Source organism: Pholcus phalangioides, unplaced genomic scaffold, assembly GCF_987345545.1.
Source record: "Pholcus phalangioides strain wild (caught in Gottingen) unplaced genomic scaffold, Ppha-v1.0 ptg000008l_1, whole genome shotgun sequence".
Taxonomy (NCBI): domain Eukaryota; kingdom Metazoa; phylum Arthropoda; class Arachnida; order Araneae; family Pholcidae; genus Pholcus; species Pholcus phalangioides.
The window spans coordinates 34,398,953-34,417,334 of record NW_028301601.1 but is presented as its reverse complement, the minus strand read 5'-3'; the positions used below and the strand labels follow the sequence as shown (position 1 = coordinate 34,417,334).

General features: G+C 35.6%; 1 protein-coding gene across 1 annotated transcript in view; it reads right to left on the bottom strand.

The window, feature by feature from the left end:
• The window catches only part of LOC149084200 (uncharacterized), a 109,026-nt gene that overhangs the window by 39,012 nt on the left and 51,632 nt on the right, over positions 1–18,382 (bottom strand). Inside the window, exons 2-3 of the mRNA XM_089235456.1 lie at positions 7,102–7,470; positions 1,512–1,823 (exon numbers count right to left, since the gene is read on the bottom strand). Coding sequence (XP_089091582.1) covers positions 1,512–1,823; positions 7,102–7,470 — 681 coding nt within the window. The remainder of the gene's footprint in view (positions 1–1,511; positions 1,824–7,101; positions 7,471–18,382) is intronic.

The following is an 18,382-nucleotide window of genomic DNA, read 5'->3' as shown; positions in this document are numbered from 1 at the left end:
ACTTTACATAGAAAAGCGATTAAATTCCAACAAAAATTGTTGAAGAGCTCTGCTCACTGAAATCTGTACTGATTTAGAACTGTGAGATAATTTCCCAGATTCAAAAGTAAAGCTGTGCATTTGATACATTAAAAGGGCCGTCGTAACGCATTCGGGGATACCTATGATTTCATATAGGGCTACATAAATATGAATGAAAAAAATAATTTCATCATTGATAAAAATTTATATTTAATGAAAAGTGTAGTTATAGAATTACTGGAAGAAATAATTGAAGAATCATTTACGATAATTTCGGTATGGTCTCAAGTAATTTTCAGAATTCTCAAGAGTTATTTCAGAATTGTTAAAAATAATAATTAATGAAAAAAATTAAGATGTTTTGAGCGAAATAATTAAATAATTAATGAAAATTTAAAATTAATGAAAAGGTAACTTCAGAATTATCGGAACAAATTTTATATTTAATAAAAGAAATAATTGATTAAAACGAATTAATTATTTAATTAATTTTTTTCATCAAAAAGTGAATAGAATTTCCAATTTAATGAAAAAAAATAAATTCAGAGTTAGTAAATATGCCCAATTATTTTGTGGAACCCTGTTTAATAACCGAGAATATCACGGTCTGTGGGTCTTCCGGTACGCTTCGTGGAAAGTTTAATTTGGCCCGCAATGTCTGAGAGAAAAGTTGAAGACTCCCCTGCTCTACGTCGTTAAATAAACTAGGTTTCGTTATGATATTAGCTTCGTTCATTCATAAAGAGTTTTCCCTAATTAAAATGTGCTAGATAAGGGTTTTCGGCATATTGCTCAATATCTTAATGAATACCATTGGTATATAGTCAAGAAAGAGATGAAAATCTTATTTCAGGAGTGACTTTGAGAACTATAATATTTGGAGCTCATACATTTAGTACGCCCTACTAAAAGCAAATCAGTTAGGCTGTCCTTCCATGCTAACTCGAGCTGAAACCCTTTTTCTCTTCTGGAAAAAGGGGTCTACCTAGTATTATACGATCTGGGAAGTCCAGATACCAGACTAATTAACCGTACATGATCCAGGCTGTATCCTGTATCGACCATTGTCAATTTTAGCCATTGGGTGAAGTACCCGGCTATTTTGCACAAGAAGATGACAATTTGAATCAAACTCGAGCCTCAGAAGTACAAGCGTACTAGTGGCACCTTATCGGAATTGTTCATAATTTGAAATCTAATTGAGATGTACAAGTTCATCACGTCTCGTACAGGAAGATGTGCAGTCGGGGGAACGGGGCGACAACTCATATGACCATCACGAACGATGTCAGAAGATTTATATGAAAAAATATACTGCATTTACTTGTCTGAAGCAGCAGTCAAATTCCATTACCCAATTGGTATAAAGGGAATTCAAAACAAGGTTGCGCATATTTTTCAGCAAATACAAAGCATCTTTCGTAAACAAGAAGAGTTAAGCAAGGATATGGTTTGAAAAGAAGGAACATTGAGTGATTTTTTTTTCTTACCTGGTGTGTACAAAATCTTCTTTTGGTTTTCGTAATCAGTCCCAGGTATAGAAAGAATGCACTCGAACGTCGTGGGTTGCTCTCTTCGAAGTTCTCTGTCCCTAATTTCACGCGATACCTGGATGGTGTAAGCACCACCTCTGTCCTGGGCGACAGTCTTCACACCGGACACAACGGACTGGTCATCCTGTTCATCGTCTGTACGGAAAAGAGTTAACTTTGGCATCGGGAAAACTCCTTCAGCTTCACATATGACATTAACTGCGTCGTGCGTCATCTTCGTGAAGTTGAAAGCAAAACTTTTCGGTGGAGCTGCGAAAACAAATGGAATCGAAATAAAAATGTGGATTTTTCGGTAAATGTCTTCTTCAAAATTAGATGTAATATGAACTTATATTACTTCTATGTTACGATTCTATGTTTTTAAGAATGTAGTCGGTTGATTGTACACACGATACAGATGTCGAACGAATTTGGAATTATACTTATATGCCCAGTGACGAAATGACGCCAGTTTAAATCAGATGGGATTTATGCAGGATGAGATGCTGAGAATTACCTCGAACGAGCGGAATTATGCATGAGACTAAGGCGAATTCGCGTTTTAGTGAGCAATACTACTACTACACCGTGCATGCACTTCGCAAACGTTCCTCTGGGAAATTTCTAATGATTAAGTGCATGTCGGATGTGCAATCGTGTGTATTTGCCTATACCATGTGTGGCCTGAACAAGTTCATAATGTCAAAGTTTTTAAAATCGGCCATGACCAACAGAATCCAGCCTGAACGATTAGATAATTATAAACATATTAAATAAATTAGCCGGAGTTGCGCAGATCGCCCGTTCTGAATAAGAGGCTAATCATACTTATAATTCTCTATAATTATAACTCTATAAATGATAATTATAATTTATAGAGTTATTTTATAGTTTTGTATTTGTAGTTACTTCATAGTTGAGTAAATTAATTTATCAAACGTCCAAATAATTAGTAAGAACTGCAGAATTCTCGTTCAAGAGGTTGAAGGCGACTGTGGTTTAGAATTACTAGCATGAGAGCAGCACCAAAACTTTCTAGTTAGACGCTACTTGTATAGCGTCGGATAGATGTGACTGTGCCACTACGTAAATTTCAGAATAAATGTTTTATGTGGAATTCAGAAATTTCAAACATATCGTCAGCTCATAATGATAATCTCGTGTATACACAATTTCTTTCGAAATTCACTTTCGACAGTTTTATATTCAGGACATAATATCGCACCAATTACAGCTGCTAAAAAAATAATAATCGGCAGTGATTTTCTCTTTATGGGGAAAAAATATACCATATATATGTGTGTGTGTGTTGTGCAATAGGACGCGTTCAATTTTTTCTTTCTCTTCCTGTAAAGTTGGGAATTTTGGATGCACGAGGTTTCATTGCTAGGTGATGGTATGCTCTTCTGCTTTTACTCATTGTCGGATGAATATTTCTGTTCCATTGTTGAGATAAATCTTTTCTTTTTGGCAATTCATTCTTGCGGCAACAATGATCAAGAAAAGACTGTAATATCTCTATATAAAGACCATATTTCAAATCGTCTCTTCTGGAGTTCCGACGGTGAAGGTTAGTTCAAAAGGTTGACTGATTCTGTTTCGTTTTAGGCAAAGTAGAGTTTTCTGAAGAAATCAATTTCTTCATGGAGTTGGTGGAATGAAACGTGTAACTTTCCGCATTTAAATGTGGAAAGGCAACTTGTACTCTTAGCGAACGTGGTTGTCAACGCGGTGGGTCATTTGGGAGGAAGGCCATCGTCCGATCCCTGAAGTACGGAAGAATCCTCCAGTTCTCGTTCGGAAGGGTGAGGCTTTGGTTGATTAAGAGTCACCGTTAAGCGGAGGCTCCCATCGTTTCGTCAAGTGAGACATGTTTGTTGAGACAAGTATTTCAATGATGTCTCCCTTTTCGTGAAGCTGATAGGACGAGAATAAAGATTCCTTGGGTTTCACTTGGATTTTTTATTAAACCTCAAGTTTGAAAGGTGTTTCGTTCAACCGCTAACCTTCGGTAACTTTTTGTGACTTTGAAACCACAGAGCTGACTTCAGGGATGTTGTTGGGTTTGTGGCTCGTCGGAACTCCAGCAGCAAATAAAAAAAATATCAATAAAGGAAAGACCCGAGGAAGAGTATAGAAGAACAAAGTAATCAGGCAAAACAAATTATACATTAATGTAAATACAGGATTGTGTCTAAGGGAAGACCTGAAATTTTCTTGGAATGGGAAAAAACATCGCACAGTGCGTATTTCCATATATAAAGGAGCTGAAATAGGGATAGTCATGGCTAAGTAAGAGCTAAAACCTTGTAGTTTTCTTGTTTTATTCACTGAACTACAGAATCGTTAAGTGAGAAAAGTTGAATAAATTTTTAGTTAAAAATGTAACTAAACTTAGTTACAATTTTTTTTTCTGAATTATGATGACATTGTACGAAAGCAAAGCTGTTTCCTATACTTTTGATGAAAATCATATACTTTACTCTATAAAGTGAAATATCTGAGTAAATCACGAGTGGAAAATACAACTAAGTGTTCTTTATTGCATACGTTTACACTAGAATTCATTAGTTTCTCCCTTAAATATATATGAAAGATAATAATTTATAATAATAATAATAATAATTTTTAGTATACTATTCGCAACTGAATGAAATATTTTGTGATGTCATTTTTGAAAATTTGACATAGAGGGTCGTGACATCCCTTAAATAAACTCTTACTGAATATTGGGTATGTATCTTGAATCCTGATGAGAAATTTTTTTTACACAATTGAAAAATTTTTCCCGAATTATTATGAGAATAATAATTATATATATTATGTATAATTATTTATTTTCTTAAAATAAATAGATTTCTCTGAATACGATCGAATTTAATCTGAGCCAGTTTTATTTATAAATTCATCTTCGAAGGATCAACGGATTTCTCAGTCGTATCTAAAAGAATCCTCATTGGTTCGAGTAAATATTTTCTAAGCCTTTCTATTTTTAGTAATAATATTTTTTCTCCGTGGCATTTCCTTATTAGAAATGGTACTTTAGTTCCAAAAGACTTCACTAATCTCAGAAATCTAGTATCTTTAGCAGCAAACGTAAGTGGGAAGTTTGGTAATTTTTTTTTGGGTATTTTTTCTTCTAAAGAAAGGGGAAATTTCTTTTACTTCTCTCTAGAAATGTTTGTGTACTGTAATTTTCGTTCCTGGTATATCCCGAATATATATACATGAATACGCTTCCTAGTTGAGAGTGAATTCAGTGCCGCTTAATTTCACTCGAATTAGCCGCCTCGCAATTACCAAGATCATTATATAAAACAGAAGAAAAAAAGGAAAAATCCAAGTTCATGAGAGGAAAATTTTCATGCTCAGGTCATTAGTTTTCTTAATTCTCTCATCGCCCGTCGTGATTTCTTCCAGATCTAGTTCTGGAACATTCTCCTAGTTGTTATTATTATTACCATTATTATTTTTTTTCTCTTAACTTTAATCAACGTTTTATTTGAAAACTCCTGGCAACCATTACTCCAAAGTTTAACACTTTAGAAAATTGGAAAATTCTCATCAGCAATCACAGCGTGCTAGCATGTATTGGATAGAAAAGGTATAACTATGTGCATAAATCTTAATTTGAGATGATGCGACTTTGTTCAACTGGTACTTTTCATTTTCATTCGCTGTGATTACTTAGAGGAGAGAAAATTAGTACAGATCATCAGAGGAAAATATGTTTTGTTACTAATTTTCAGCGTATTCAGGGGGGATTTGTACAGTTGACAGTCTAATAGGCTGGCACGAATGTAATTGAAATTCAACATTGGCTGAGGGTGCTCTGAAAATGAAAAGAGGTGTATTTAAAAAGGTAGTATACCCCTGTACTACTTCAGGAAATAATACATTTCGGCTCGGTGTATAACGGTGTCACTTAAAACTCATCTGTGCCATAACAAATGCTGAATAGCTGAGGAATCATATGGGGAAAAGCATTGTTCAAAACTGATTTGCATATTTGCAAAATAGCGAAAAATATATGTCATAGTATTAAATAGGCGGAGATTTACCATTTCACGCGTGTATAAGAAACTGTTTCTCATTTTTCTGTTGTTCAAATATTTCTATTTTATTTTAAAAAAAACAGATGGCATTTGAACAAAAAAAAAAAATCGAAGTTAAGCCATGACGTGAAACCTTTGAAATAATCGATTTTACAAACCTTATATCGAACTTGAGGGATAAAAAACAGAGAAAGACCACGCTAGAGTTTCTTTCTAAACCAGGCAAATTCAAAAACATGTTTCAGGAAAAAGTGTGACGTCACTATTAACTCTAAAGCCAATCACTATTCCATAACTTCTTTTATTTCCAATGATATCCATGACATCACTTTTAAAGAGGCAACCCTGTTTTTTTTTGTTCTCGAAGTTCAACTAAGAATCTTTTCTTCTTCACCAGTAGGCTATAGGCTCCTTAGACTATGTTCGTCGTCCATCCATCTTCGGAAGTGATGCGTAATCATTAAAAAAGCAGGATATGGATCAGTGATTGGCCATAGCGATAATATTGACATCACTCTTTCATTCAAAGATGCCGGATGAGTCAGCGTGGGATTTCAGGAAGCTCCTCCTTGTACGAGTACTATACTACATCCACACGTGATGCTACACGATGCCTAAGATTTATATTCTACACGCTCTAGAACTCTAAAACATTTTTAGTAATTCAGATCATAAATAGATGATATGGTAGGCTATTGCGTCTTGCGATTGGAAAAGCTTATAAGAGTGAGGTGCCAAGTAAAGATGTAATTTCAAACTGGAATCAAATATTTATTTTTCTCTGAGTCATCATTTCAACCCCCTTTATCCTAATTTGCAAATACTCCGTTCGTCCAATAAATAAATAAAATAAAGTGAAAATATGTCACAGATTCTAGAACTTTCTTGAATCACCAAATAACAGAATCAAGATGAGTATTCAGATCGCGGCACTAATTTTATGAGCTCTTGCAATATCTCAATATTTACTATTTAGATATGTTTGGCATCAATGCTTCACAAAACTACTTGATGAATCAAGGACAAGTTGTGAATGACTCCTCAATTTCATCTCATTTCTTAGGCTCTCGACTGAATTTAAGAGGACTTAAGCAATCAAAGTATTCGAATAACTATTCGCCTTTTTATGATGATGTCCTTTGAATAGTTATGGGACTAATGTGTTGTGCCATTCTGGAACGTGATATTGCCTTCAGAAAGTAAAATGTGTGCTGATGAGTAAATATGGTCATTAAGTGGCTAAGTGTGCTAAAATACTCAACGGAGTTCATTTTATGGCTCACCTTTGTCCATAGCAACTATAACAATCGCAGGTCAAAATACTTCCTCCTGAGGATAGAGGGTAATAAAGTAAGTGCAGTAAAATATGTTACAGCTGGCAATGTGTGTATATTTGTTCAAGCAGTTTATATGTATAAACATTATTCCAAAGCTTAAATCTCCAGTCATGAGCAATGAGCTTGATAATAAAACATTATATGCGTTGTGCATACCGTAAACTACCATCACTTGTTCCTCGACGTCTTGACTCAAAATAGACACGACGTGGCACGAATATCTCCCACTTAGGTCTGTTGTGGGGCGAAGGATGTTCAGCGCCCTATATCTAGTGTGTAGGCTGGACGGGGACACGGTATAGTCTAAATTTAAACGGTCCTGTAGCCGTGGGGATGTCGACCTAGAATTCAGTTCGGGGATCCATTGGTAGATTGGCAGTGGGTCGTCGTTGAGGAACCACTTCACGACAAGCCTCTTGTCCTGGTCCGAGTAGGTGTACTCACAGTCCAGCACGACTGAGTCTTCGGTGCCGTTTTGAACCCATCTTGGCATAGAGAGGCGGGTGATTTGCACCGCCGCCGAGCCTAATATTAGAAAGAAAGAAAAAATGATTATCGTAAAAGGTGTTTCAAAATGCACAATAAATGAGAATAATTTCTAACATTTACTCTAGAAAGACGGATCGGGGGACTATACCTAGAAAGATGGAAGGGGTCTGTGTGATCCGTTTGCTTTTTCCAGCAATTTTTGAACATTTTAATGTTTTACAGCATAGTACAATAATGAGTTTCTCGTCTCCTATTGGCGTGGGAAGGTCTTACTATATTTCATACGCTTCCATCTACAACAGTTTCTTCGTAACCGACGGACGGGATATTTTTAAAATCTCAGATATTTATGGAATTATGTTGATGTTTGGGAGTAGTTGTAAGGATTTCATTGGTTGTTTCAATGTGATCTGCGTTTGTTTATAGTAGCATTTCATTTTGTATCAAGCTGAGGAATTTCTGGAGGTATAATTTCATTCTGATTCGCACATCCATCATCAATACTGTTGCTTATACTTCACAAAAGATCGCATTGGGTAGTTTTCATTCTCCTCTGAATTCGCATCATTAGCACTATTGTTTTTCCTCACACAATCTTTGCTAAGTTCTGAAAAGTTTTATCTTTGAAGAAAATCTCTCTGTTTGAAATTTCTACAGCAATCATAAGCACGTGGATATTTCTACTTTGCAGAACAAACAAAATTGGATAAAATGATTAAAATACTTGACAACAAAAGTTGAGACACACCTGCTGACCGACATCTACAGACAAGAATGAAGGTAAAATAAGTCTCATGAATAGTGATTAACACCGTATTAGATGCACAACGTGACTATCAGAAGAATTTCGATCTTACAAAATCAATTGTGACAATGTTGGTAGCATTATATGGCGAAAGTGCTCTAAAATATATGGGAAGGTCCGTGTGATTACCCCTTCCGTCTTTCTTGGTATATCCGTTCTTATCTCCATTGCTAATGAAGGTAATGAAAAAGCTTTGTTGTACGCTAAGAACATGATAATTTGGGAGAAGCCGAGAACTTTTAAAGATTTTGGGCTACTTGAGATATGGGAACAGAGAGAGCGCGAACGGTCACACAGACCCCGTTCGTCTTTCTAGTGTTAAATCAAAAACCACAAATCCATGTTAAACATATATTTATTTTTCAAAAAAATAATTCAGATATAATTCTTCAAACTATATTCCCGAAAAAAAATGTTTTCGAAAACACAGTGCTCGATGCACAATGATATTCGATGCTAACTATATATTTTATAATAGAAAGCACCACTTCATTATCATTTGAATATGAAACAAAATGGACGCTAAAATATACTACTACTACTTAACCGTACAATGTTCCTCATACACATTTCACTGCTGATTGCTAAAAAAACAGTTACATGGAGGAACGTGTTTAATGTGTAAATGCATATCCTTAACGTATTTTTGTTGTTAGAGTTATACTTGTTTCATTGCATATTAGTGCTGTCATCTGTCTCATATGTGTTCCCATGTCTGGTATGTCCCATGTGTTCTGTTACTTTCAACGTAACAATTCGAATTTTTTCTCAATATAAGTTGGCTAAAATTTCGAATACACATTGTACTTTTGTGTCCAACTTCTTGAATATCCTAAAATGTTATCGCTCAAAAAATTCGATTTCTTTTTAATTTTGTTCCCGCGTTTACTTATTTGCATAATATAACCTATTTCTTTAATTTATATTGATTTTTTTTTTGTTCTCATATATAATGACATTGGGCTCTAGCAAAGCTTAGTTACATCAATATGTCATGTTGTCTCTTGCGTTCCCTGTATGTCATTCACTCTTCAAATTGGAGTTCTGAGTCCAAAGTCTTTGAAAAAGACTCAATTGGCATATCGAACTCACGAAACCTCTGAGAGTACTTCTGTAAAGTAGAAGAATATATCTGTGGTGTTTGGTCAGAACATAACTCCAAAATCACATTTTTGAGATATAAGCATTTTCATTGTCATTTAAAAATAAGAAATAAAGCATACACACAAATGCAAATGAAAATATACGTCAGCATGTTGTTTAGCCGTACGCTCATATTTGTGCATTTATCTCACTTCTAATTAGTTATAATTAGCAAGACTTACTACTACATCAAACAGCCAAGTTTTGGAGATATCATGTTCTGACCAAACACACAGATATTTGACTTTCGGTATATCACCCTGTAGGTTGCGATTCATTTATAAAATCAAGATTACTCACCAGTTCTGCGTGACCCCACCAAAAAGTAATCGATTTACGAAATTGACTTCTATTTCTACGATTCAAGAAAAGAGATATGTGTTTAAATACATAAGGGTTGGATTTCTATCCGTTTGTATATCCCAATACAATCACACGTCCAACGAAATAAATGGTGGATAATATAAAGAAACCATAAACGATACAGAAAAAAAAGAGTAAATAAATCCCCAACGGGGAGAATGAAGTGCGACGCCATAAGTTATCGAACGTAAGGTTTTCATAATAAATCATGCAGAAAGATGTTTTTAATCTTCAGTAAAAGAACTGGGGTGGGTTGGAAGAATAAGGAGAATCTTGGGTGTAAGTGATTGATACTAACGTGTACTTTGAACACCGCCATTGTTATTTATTACACCAAGGATTGTATGGGGTAGAGGGAGGAGGAGGAGCCTGATCAAACACCAGGAGTATGTACCGAGAGCTAAGACAGAGAGAACGGTCATTAAATACAATCCATCTCCCACCTCTTTTCCTGAATAAAAAAATAAATAAATAAAAGATCACCATCGAGACCACCACCATACCACCATTGTGTGATTTATGCCTACTTGTATCGCGGCATAAATGAATAACCTGCCACAGCGCGTATTTGCTGAATTCGCAGCGGTTGGGTGGAAAGAGCGCGCGCGCGCTAGTATGTGTGCCTAAGAAACCTCCAGAGCTATTTTAATGTCGTTATCGAAAGACCGACGATCACACTCGAGTTGTTTACGAGGTTCGAATTTGCATAACAAGTTATCGGCGTATTATGTGTGGATTTCTGTTGATATGGAATCGTTGAAGTTGTTAATGGTAGGCTTTGTTTTTTTTTTTTGGAGCTGGAAAAAAAAAATCATTTTAAATTCCCCGTGGTGAGCAGAGATTGGAGTTTTCGCGTTTCTCCTGGCGGAAAAGGGTTGACTTTAATTCCTTGGAGTCTCTTCTGTAGTCTCGAACTGGTTGTTTGTCATGGAAAGATAACCATTTGTTTCGCTTTATGACTCATGTCGTGTAATTAAGGAGACACAGCGCTGTTGAGATTTATTATTATTATTTTTTTATCTAATGTGTTCTGTTTACTTGAGCTGACATTTTGATATCAGCTGTTTGAATGTGTCTATGAGCAATAATTTTCTAAGTTTTTTTCAGACTAAGTTCGAGGTGAAATTTGAGGAATGAGCTGGAACTCATAAAAGTCGCTGTTTAACAAATTAGGCGATTTCCATCCCATTCGCTTTCAGAGCTATACATTTCATCTGAATAAACTTTGCTGTTTTCCTGACGCGTACGAGTTTGTTCATCATAATTTGGTTACATACACCGGATTTCTCTTTTTTGACACGAATACGTCTTTTAAAGCGTCTTGCGATACTGGATGTCTTCAAAAAAAGTTGTACAACTAAATAATAGTAATGTTTATATGTGCATTCTCAATAGTATAAGGGAAATTTATGTAACGTAAAAAATATATGCGAGTAATTCAAATGTGAGTGCCCAGCACTGTCAACGGAGGCTCTGTTTGATTATTCCCGTCGCAGTGGATGATCTGTGTGTTTTCTGTGTGTGTGTGTACATTGCATATTCCGTAAAAGGGAAACAAAACTGCCCAGCACTGTGTACTGAGGCTTTGTTTCTTCGTTTCCCGTTACAGTGGAGGCGCTGTATATATATTTTGCATACATTTGTGTATTTAGACCATTCTCAAATATCTTCCACTTCAACATTCCAACTTCCTCTTTTACTTGCCCCACAAGTCTTTTTTTACACTTCTTTGAAATCCCAGGTTGCGGTTTATGGCCCTCATGTGCCACAGGGCGCACGTGCAATTTTTCTCCCTAGTCATTGGGTTCAGCTATTCATTTTAGTCAAATGGCTTGTACGTTGCATCGAGTTGATGGCTGTCTTCATGGGGAGAACGACGCGAGTGATTCGATACTTGCGAGCACGGGGCAAGGAGAGCCACTATTATTAATCTTTGCTAACTTTTTCCGACACGACCCTGCCTCTTTTCAGGAAACGGAAATAAGGTTCTTTGCATCAGTCCGGGGTTGTGAGCGGTTCTATCTATCTATACACTGAAATTATATAAACGCTCATACCTCAGGAAATATTTAGAATAAATCAGTCTTTTTGATGGCTGCGGATCTTGTTCACACAAATCTAATGATACCAATTTGATTTTATTGCCTATTCCGGTTTGGGCACCAGGCTTGCGACCCGCTTCCGTAACGAAATTGCTTTACGCTATATCTCTAGAGATTAGCAACGCAAATATAATCCGCTGATGTCGTCTCTCATATATCCGTTGATACCCTAAAGATGTTAATAAGTCTTCCGGTCTGGCTACCATTCTCGCGGAACGCATTCGTGACGAAATAGTTTATATCTTTAGAAGTTTTTGACGCTAATAGACGACATTGGTATCAACATTGTGTGAGATATTTCAAAGACAAATCTGTTGATACCAATTTCATTATGTCAGTACCTTCCACGTTATTTTTGGAGCAAAGAACGTATTAACGTCAAAACTTGCAGTCGTGTCTATGACATAGCCTACCAAAGAGAACGAAGCAGGTATCGAACTCGCAATACATCTAAACATTCTTTAGTTCTTTAGGCGAGTATCTTATCGACCTGATCTATTATTCTTTCAAAATAATCACATTCTATTACCATGGAGTTCTCCTATATCAGAGAAATATACAGAAAGAAACTAAGAAAGCATATTAACCCCCCCCCCCCGCCTTTTGCATGAACGGTGTGCTTTTCATATCCTGCTATGAATGTTTTGAGATGAGGTGTCGAGTATGATATGATCTCTCAAAACGTTCTATTCATTTTAGCAACTGAATAAAGTTTACAGAGTCTCCTGCGGCCTCCAAGGTGTAGAGATAACATTAACCTGACAGTACAATTTCAGTACGAAACTCATATATTTGATACTAAAATTTCTAAAAGAAAGAAATTCATTCGTGTGACTTTCAAACATTTTCGCCGAGCTAGTAAGTGTTGCTGTTCTAGGGTATATTCGGGCTACTGATTTCAAAACTGGTGTTGGTTTTGCCGAATTGGCTCTAGTTTTTTTGGGTAATGCTCACTCAACATTTCAACATACTCTACAGCCACTGACTTTTGCGTCGAATGTTTACATTATTTTATTTATTTTCCTATTTTATTCAATGTATTATTACATTTATATCATGATGAGAATTCATTGGCCTTTATTTATTGATATTAAGTTTATTATCGAGTTACATTTCGCAAACCTGAAATTTGATTTGTATGTTGCTTATATGTTACCACTGAGAAATTTAACTTCGACTTTCATTACTAAAAGTAGAGCAGATCTGGCAAAACCAATGCCAGATAAGGAATCAGCACCGCTCAAATCACCTTAAAATCATTGAAAAATCTTTGGGAATAAAATTAGTGTTGAGCGGTATTGTTTTATATGATTGAATATTTAATTTTTACAATATTTTCAAATACTATTTTCAGAAATGTATGTATTTATCTGATCCAAATACAAAATACATATTTAATACAAACACAAATGTCACAACAGACAAATTGCTCAATGGGGTGACTTCAATTTCAATGTGTGTTTTGCTTTGAAAAATAAAATATAATATATATATATATATATTAATGTAATTATATGATAGAGTATTATAATAGTCGGGAAAAAGACGAAAAAAATATTTCAGGATATTTCTTGATGCTTATGTCACTCATGTACGACTCAATTTATGCTCTTCTCTAACCCCAGTTGCGTGCAGATCTCGAAATCCCTTACATCTGACCAAATACACGAAGTAAAACCCATACCCACATTTTCCCGTAAGTCCGTTATTAAGTTCGTCTCGCGTGTATTAAGCATATCCTATGGTCTATCCACTATGTACGAATATATACGTCTAGTATATGTATCTAAGCAAGTACGTCCAAATAATAAGAACCACCCCTCTCCGTATTACGCGAAATTCGAGAGCGGACACAGATGTTAGAGCATTTGCCTCCTCGGCCAGGAGAGCTGGGGCTGCCTCAGGATGTACAAAGAGTGGGTTGTGGGCACTGGATAGCATCAGGTGACCATCGTGTTCAATAAGCAGTAAAGAATATTCCCGCTCGCTCGCTCTCTCTGGGGTAATTTAATTTTGCTTTTGCATACATACCGTAACAGGCTTGAGCATTGTTGGCTCTGCTTGGCGAGGAGAATAATGGAACACCTGACTTGGTTCTCATGGATCTTTTAAGATTTTGTTACGTTCTAGGTAACTTGTTGGACAAGTTTCGGAGCGAAGAATTACTACAACCTACTCATTATGAATGATTAAAAGTATGTGTGTGCATCGCCAACACGCTCTTTATGTTAGACTAGTTATAATCGGTTGTGTGTTGCGTTATATCCACAAAGAAGTAAAATGGTGGCAGAGGATTTTTTGATCAAGTAGCATCTTTAGAAATTTGTTATGTTTATGGGAAGTTTTCTTTGTGTTAGTTTAAATTTAGTGTATTTTTATTGTGTTAATTTAGACTTTTAGTTTTGTTCAAGAAAAGAATTGACACTCAGGTACAAAATTAAGTAAATGACTATCAAAAGTTTGAAAATAAGAAATTTAGATGAGTTTTTCGCATTTCTCGGCTTGGACTCTAGCCAAAAACAGTTGCAAACGAAAGGGGTTCTTTTTCACTTTTAATTTAACAGTTCGCATTTGCTGCTGCGCAAACATTTGTTATGATTCCCACTTTATTTTGTTAATATAATATTGTTATGTTTTGGCGAAAAATTGACTTTTGCTTCTTATCTTATTATTATTTTGCCACCAAAGTATTGCTCCTCATTTCCCTCTTGCTGCGAACAAATTGACTTGTTCCGATTTATTTTCATTATGAAAAGTATTAATTTCTGCTCGTTATCTTTCTTTAGTTGCAAACAGTTAATTTTTGGTTCTCATTTTTATTTTTCAAACAACTGGTTTTTCCTTTTCGCAAAAAAAGGTTTTTGTTTCTCATCTTTCTTGTTGAAAACAATTTTTTTTTGTTGCTCCTCATTTCGTTAATGCCGACGTAAGGTTTTTGCTCCTCATCTTTCTCGTTGCAATAAATATGTTTTTTATTCTCATCCTTCTCTTTGAAACAATATGCTTTGGTTCTCATCTCTCTCGTTGCACACACAAACAAAGTTTTTTTTTTGCTTTTTGTTTTTCATCTCGGTGAATACAATACCTTTTTGATTCTAATATTTCTCATTGCTGACAATGGGTATGACTTTGAAACTCTCTTTTTGCAAGCAATAGGTGTCCGTTTCTCACCTTCTTTTGTTTGACACAATTGGGTTCTACTGAATCTCTCTAGTTGCAAATTTTGACCCATATATACGGTGGTTAATACTTTTCTTCTTTCTTAAAAAAAAGGAGAGACTAGTTTGGATGCAAATAATTGTGATTGCCAATGTTTTATTTTTTTACCTCTCAGGCAAGAAATTAATAATGCCCTTTTTCTGCCTGATTTTTTATGATGAAATTCGGTTTTCCCTGGCATATATGCAAAACAACTGCAGTTTTGATACAAACAATGAGAAAAATGTTTATAATGAGAACAATCCGCCTCAGTTTTGTTTGACGATAACTTTTGAAGTTTTTAAAAATGCGCAAAATTACAGCCATTCCAGCAACCCCCCCTTCCCGATGGAGTGATAGTGTCCTTTGTGGGAAACACAGATTTTGCCATTCAGTTACGGCCCACATAATTTTTTGAAAGCAGTAACACAATTATTATATATTATTTTAAAAATTCAAATTTTATTTTGAAAGAAAATAGAATTCCTTATGATAGATATAATACATTTTTTTTTTATTCCTTACTGGTTCCACTGCCACCTCGAGGACAGCTTTTAATGTATATTGAACCATTTATATATTTACTGAATACACAAGTACAATAATGACTGATATGGTAATTATTAGACATCTTTCTAAAATATATCATATTCGTACGTGAGAAATCATAAGCATTTTTTACGGGACGCTACACAAAATCAGGGACTATATCAATAATGGAATCACACTATTCTACCATTTTCTTTAACATAAACATCGTTCTAGCCACTCATTATTACGAAACAAACTCACGTAAACCATTACCACAATAAATGGATATACTGACTTACACAACGGTAGCATAATCACCAGTTTCGTATTTCATTAACACTATTTAAATGAAGAAAATTGTCCGAATAAAATTTCTATCCACGGTCATGAAAATGACATTATTAGGTTCTACCAGAGAAATTTTCAAAATAAAAATAATGGCTATGGGCCAATTTTTTCCCCCATTCTGTATTATTTGGACATGCTTTATTGCTTATACGGAAACAATTTTCGTGGTACGAATTCATGGGGTAAAATGAACTTCCCTTCCCTCCTGTTAATAATTTAGTTTCGGCCATGTGATCTCGAAAAGTAATAAGCGGAGTATGGCATGTTTTTATCATACCAGCTGCTCACGCGATCACGCAAAGCACTACAATGGCATATAAGAGACGCAGGGGTCACACACGCTCACCGGTATGGAAGCCTCATCATGTGATTTGTCAATCACTGTAGTGTGTGGTGTTTTCGTGAGCTACCCCCGTGTACTTTGTCCATGTCTTTGCTACTTCCAGCGCATATTCAAGATGGATTATATGTGTTTCGACCCAGTCGTGTGTGTATGTGTTTACTAGTTTCTCCTTAAAAGTACAGAAGAAAAATAATCAATCATCTTTAGCATAAACTGTTCTAAACACCATGTGCAATTATAGTTTTTTTTTTGTTTTTATAATTTTACTTCTTATACTTTTGATTTTTCTTTGAAGAAAATTATGTTCATTTGTGTTGTATATTTTTTTGTTTTCTCAAACTTATGAATGATTTATGAATAACTGAGCCCTACATTATGTGTGTAAATATATATATATGGCGTGCTACTAGAAAATTGAGCGATTTTGTTAGAGAGGGGAAAAATAAATTTTCTAAAAATCGACGATCGTATACATTTTTCCAAATTTTGGTCTATAGTCGTGGGGTCTTGTTGTTTAACCTCATAAATTTTGAATTTTCCAAATTTTGTCTTAGAAGTATGACGTAGTAATATACTTGAGTAACATTTGTTGATAACACGTTATAGTAGATGATGTACATGCAGTACATTTTTATATCCGTGATGGGTACTGCTTGAAGCTGAGATAACTATATTTTGTTGTGCTCGAATTAATTAATTTTATTCTATCAATAAGTCTCCGAAATTTCTTATGCGTTAATCACGTTTTAATGAAAAAATTGAATCGAAGTAAAAACTTGAATGATTAAAAATTATTGATTTTTTTTTTATTGTATGGATTTCAATTTTCTCCCCTTTTCGAATAGCAAGGTCTTAAAAGAATAAAGGCGTAGAAAATATTGTTTTGCTGAATAAAATTGCATATACCTTAATGGAAAACTATTTACGTACTACTACTTCACCGCACTCCAACTCCGGTCATATATCGCCATACAGCAATTCCCAACCAGTGGAGTTGGGTGGGAAATGAAGGCTCCATCCATCGGTGGTCGCCCTAGGTTCGGTAGGTAAAGAACTTGCTTCTGATGTTCTATGCCCGGATTCGAACCCATGGACCTTCATAGTGGAAGACGAGCATCTTTACCACTGCGCCACTCGGGCGACTATGTACCACACTAGAACCTACATTTTAACAGCGCTTTCTATGCTCTACCACCGTTGGATAAATTTAGCCGTTTCCCAAATGGGACTTTTTTTCTCAAACTGAGCACAACTCAGGTGTCTATCGCCATCTATGGGCAATTTACTACCTACTAAGTTGTGCCGGAACTTTAAGTGTGTGTGTACCTAACAGTCTGAGTGTGTATCTAGTGCTGCATCTGATTTTTCAGTGTTGCCATCTATATTTCAAAACTGAAACGAATGAAGTGTAATGATTGAATTACATTTGTACCGTTTGGAAGTCTGTTTCTCTCTGTGGCGAGACTTTTTAAAGAGGAAATCGGCTCGCATTCGCGCCTCAAAAAGTTGAGAACCACAGATAATCAACTTCAGGTGGCTACCTCTGTGGCGACGGTGGGGTTCGGACCTGGGACCTCGCGATGCGAGTCCGTCACTATGACCAATCGACCAATGCAGCGGCCGGCCCCCGTGGGACTGGGCCATGGCGGAGTTTATTAATTGAATAAAAAAAATGATAAAAAAAGTGCTGGTGTTTTTTTCCTGTTTTATTGTTCACGGAAAACGTATGATTTTGTTATATTCTAACCGTTCACCCCTTAGCGTTCCAGATTTTTTTTTTCGTCACTTTTGTACAGTCCGTACTTCATAGCACCTCCCCAGCAATGAGGTAGATGTTAGGTTGAATCGTCAAATTCATCATAACATTACATTATCTTATTTATATTAAAACAGTTTTAATTATAAAGAAAATCAAAGGTTATCGTATTGGACAGATTGGCTTCGCGGGATGTTGCGTTTCCAATTTGTGCAGCGTATATCTTGAGTATTTAAGCTTATATACAACTTGTATAATAATAATAGTTGGAGAGTCCAGCTATTCTATTGAAAGTAAAGGCCTGAGATACCGCTCTACATGGTACTGCGGCCCTTGAGGCCCCAGATGGGAGGCATGGA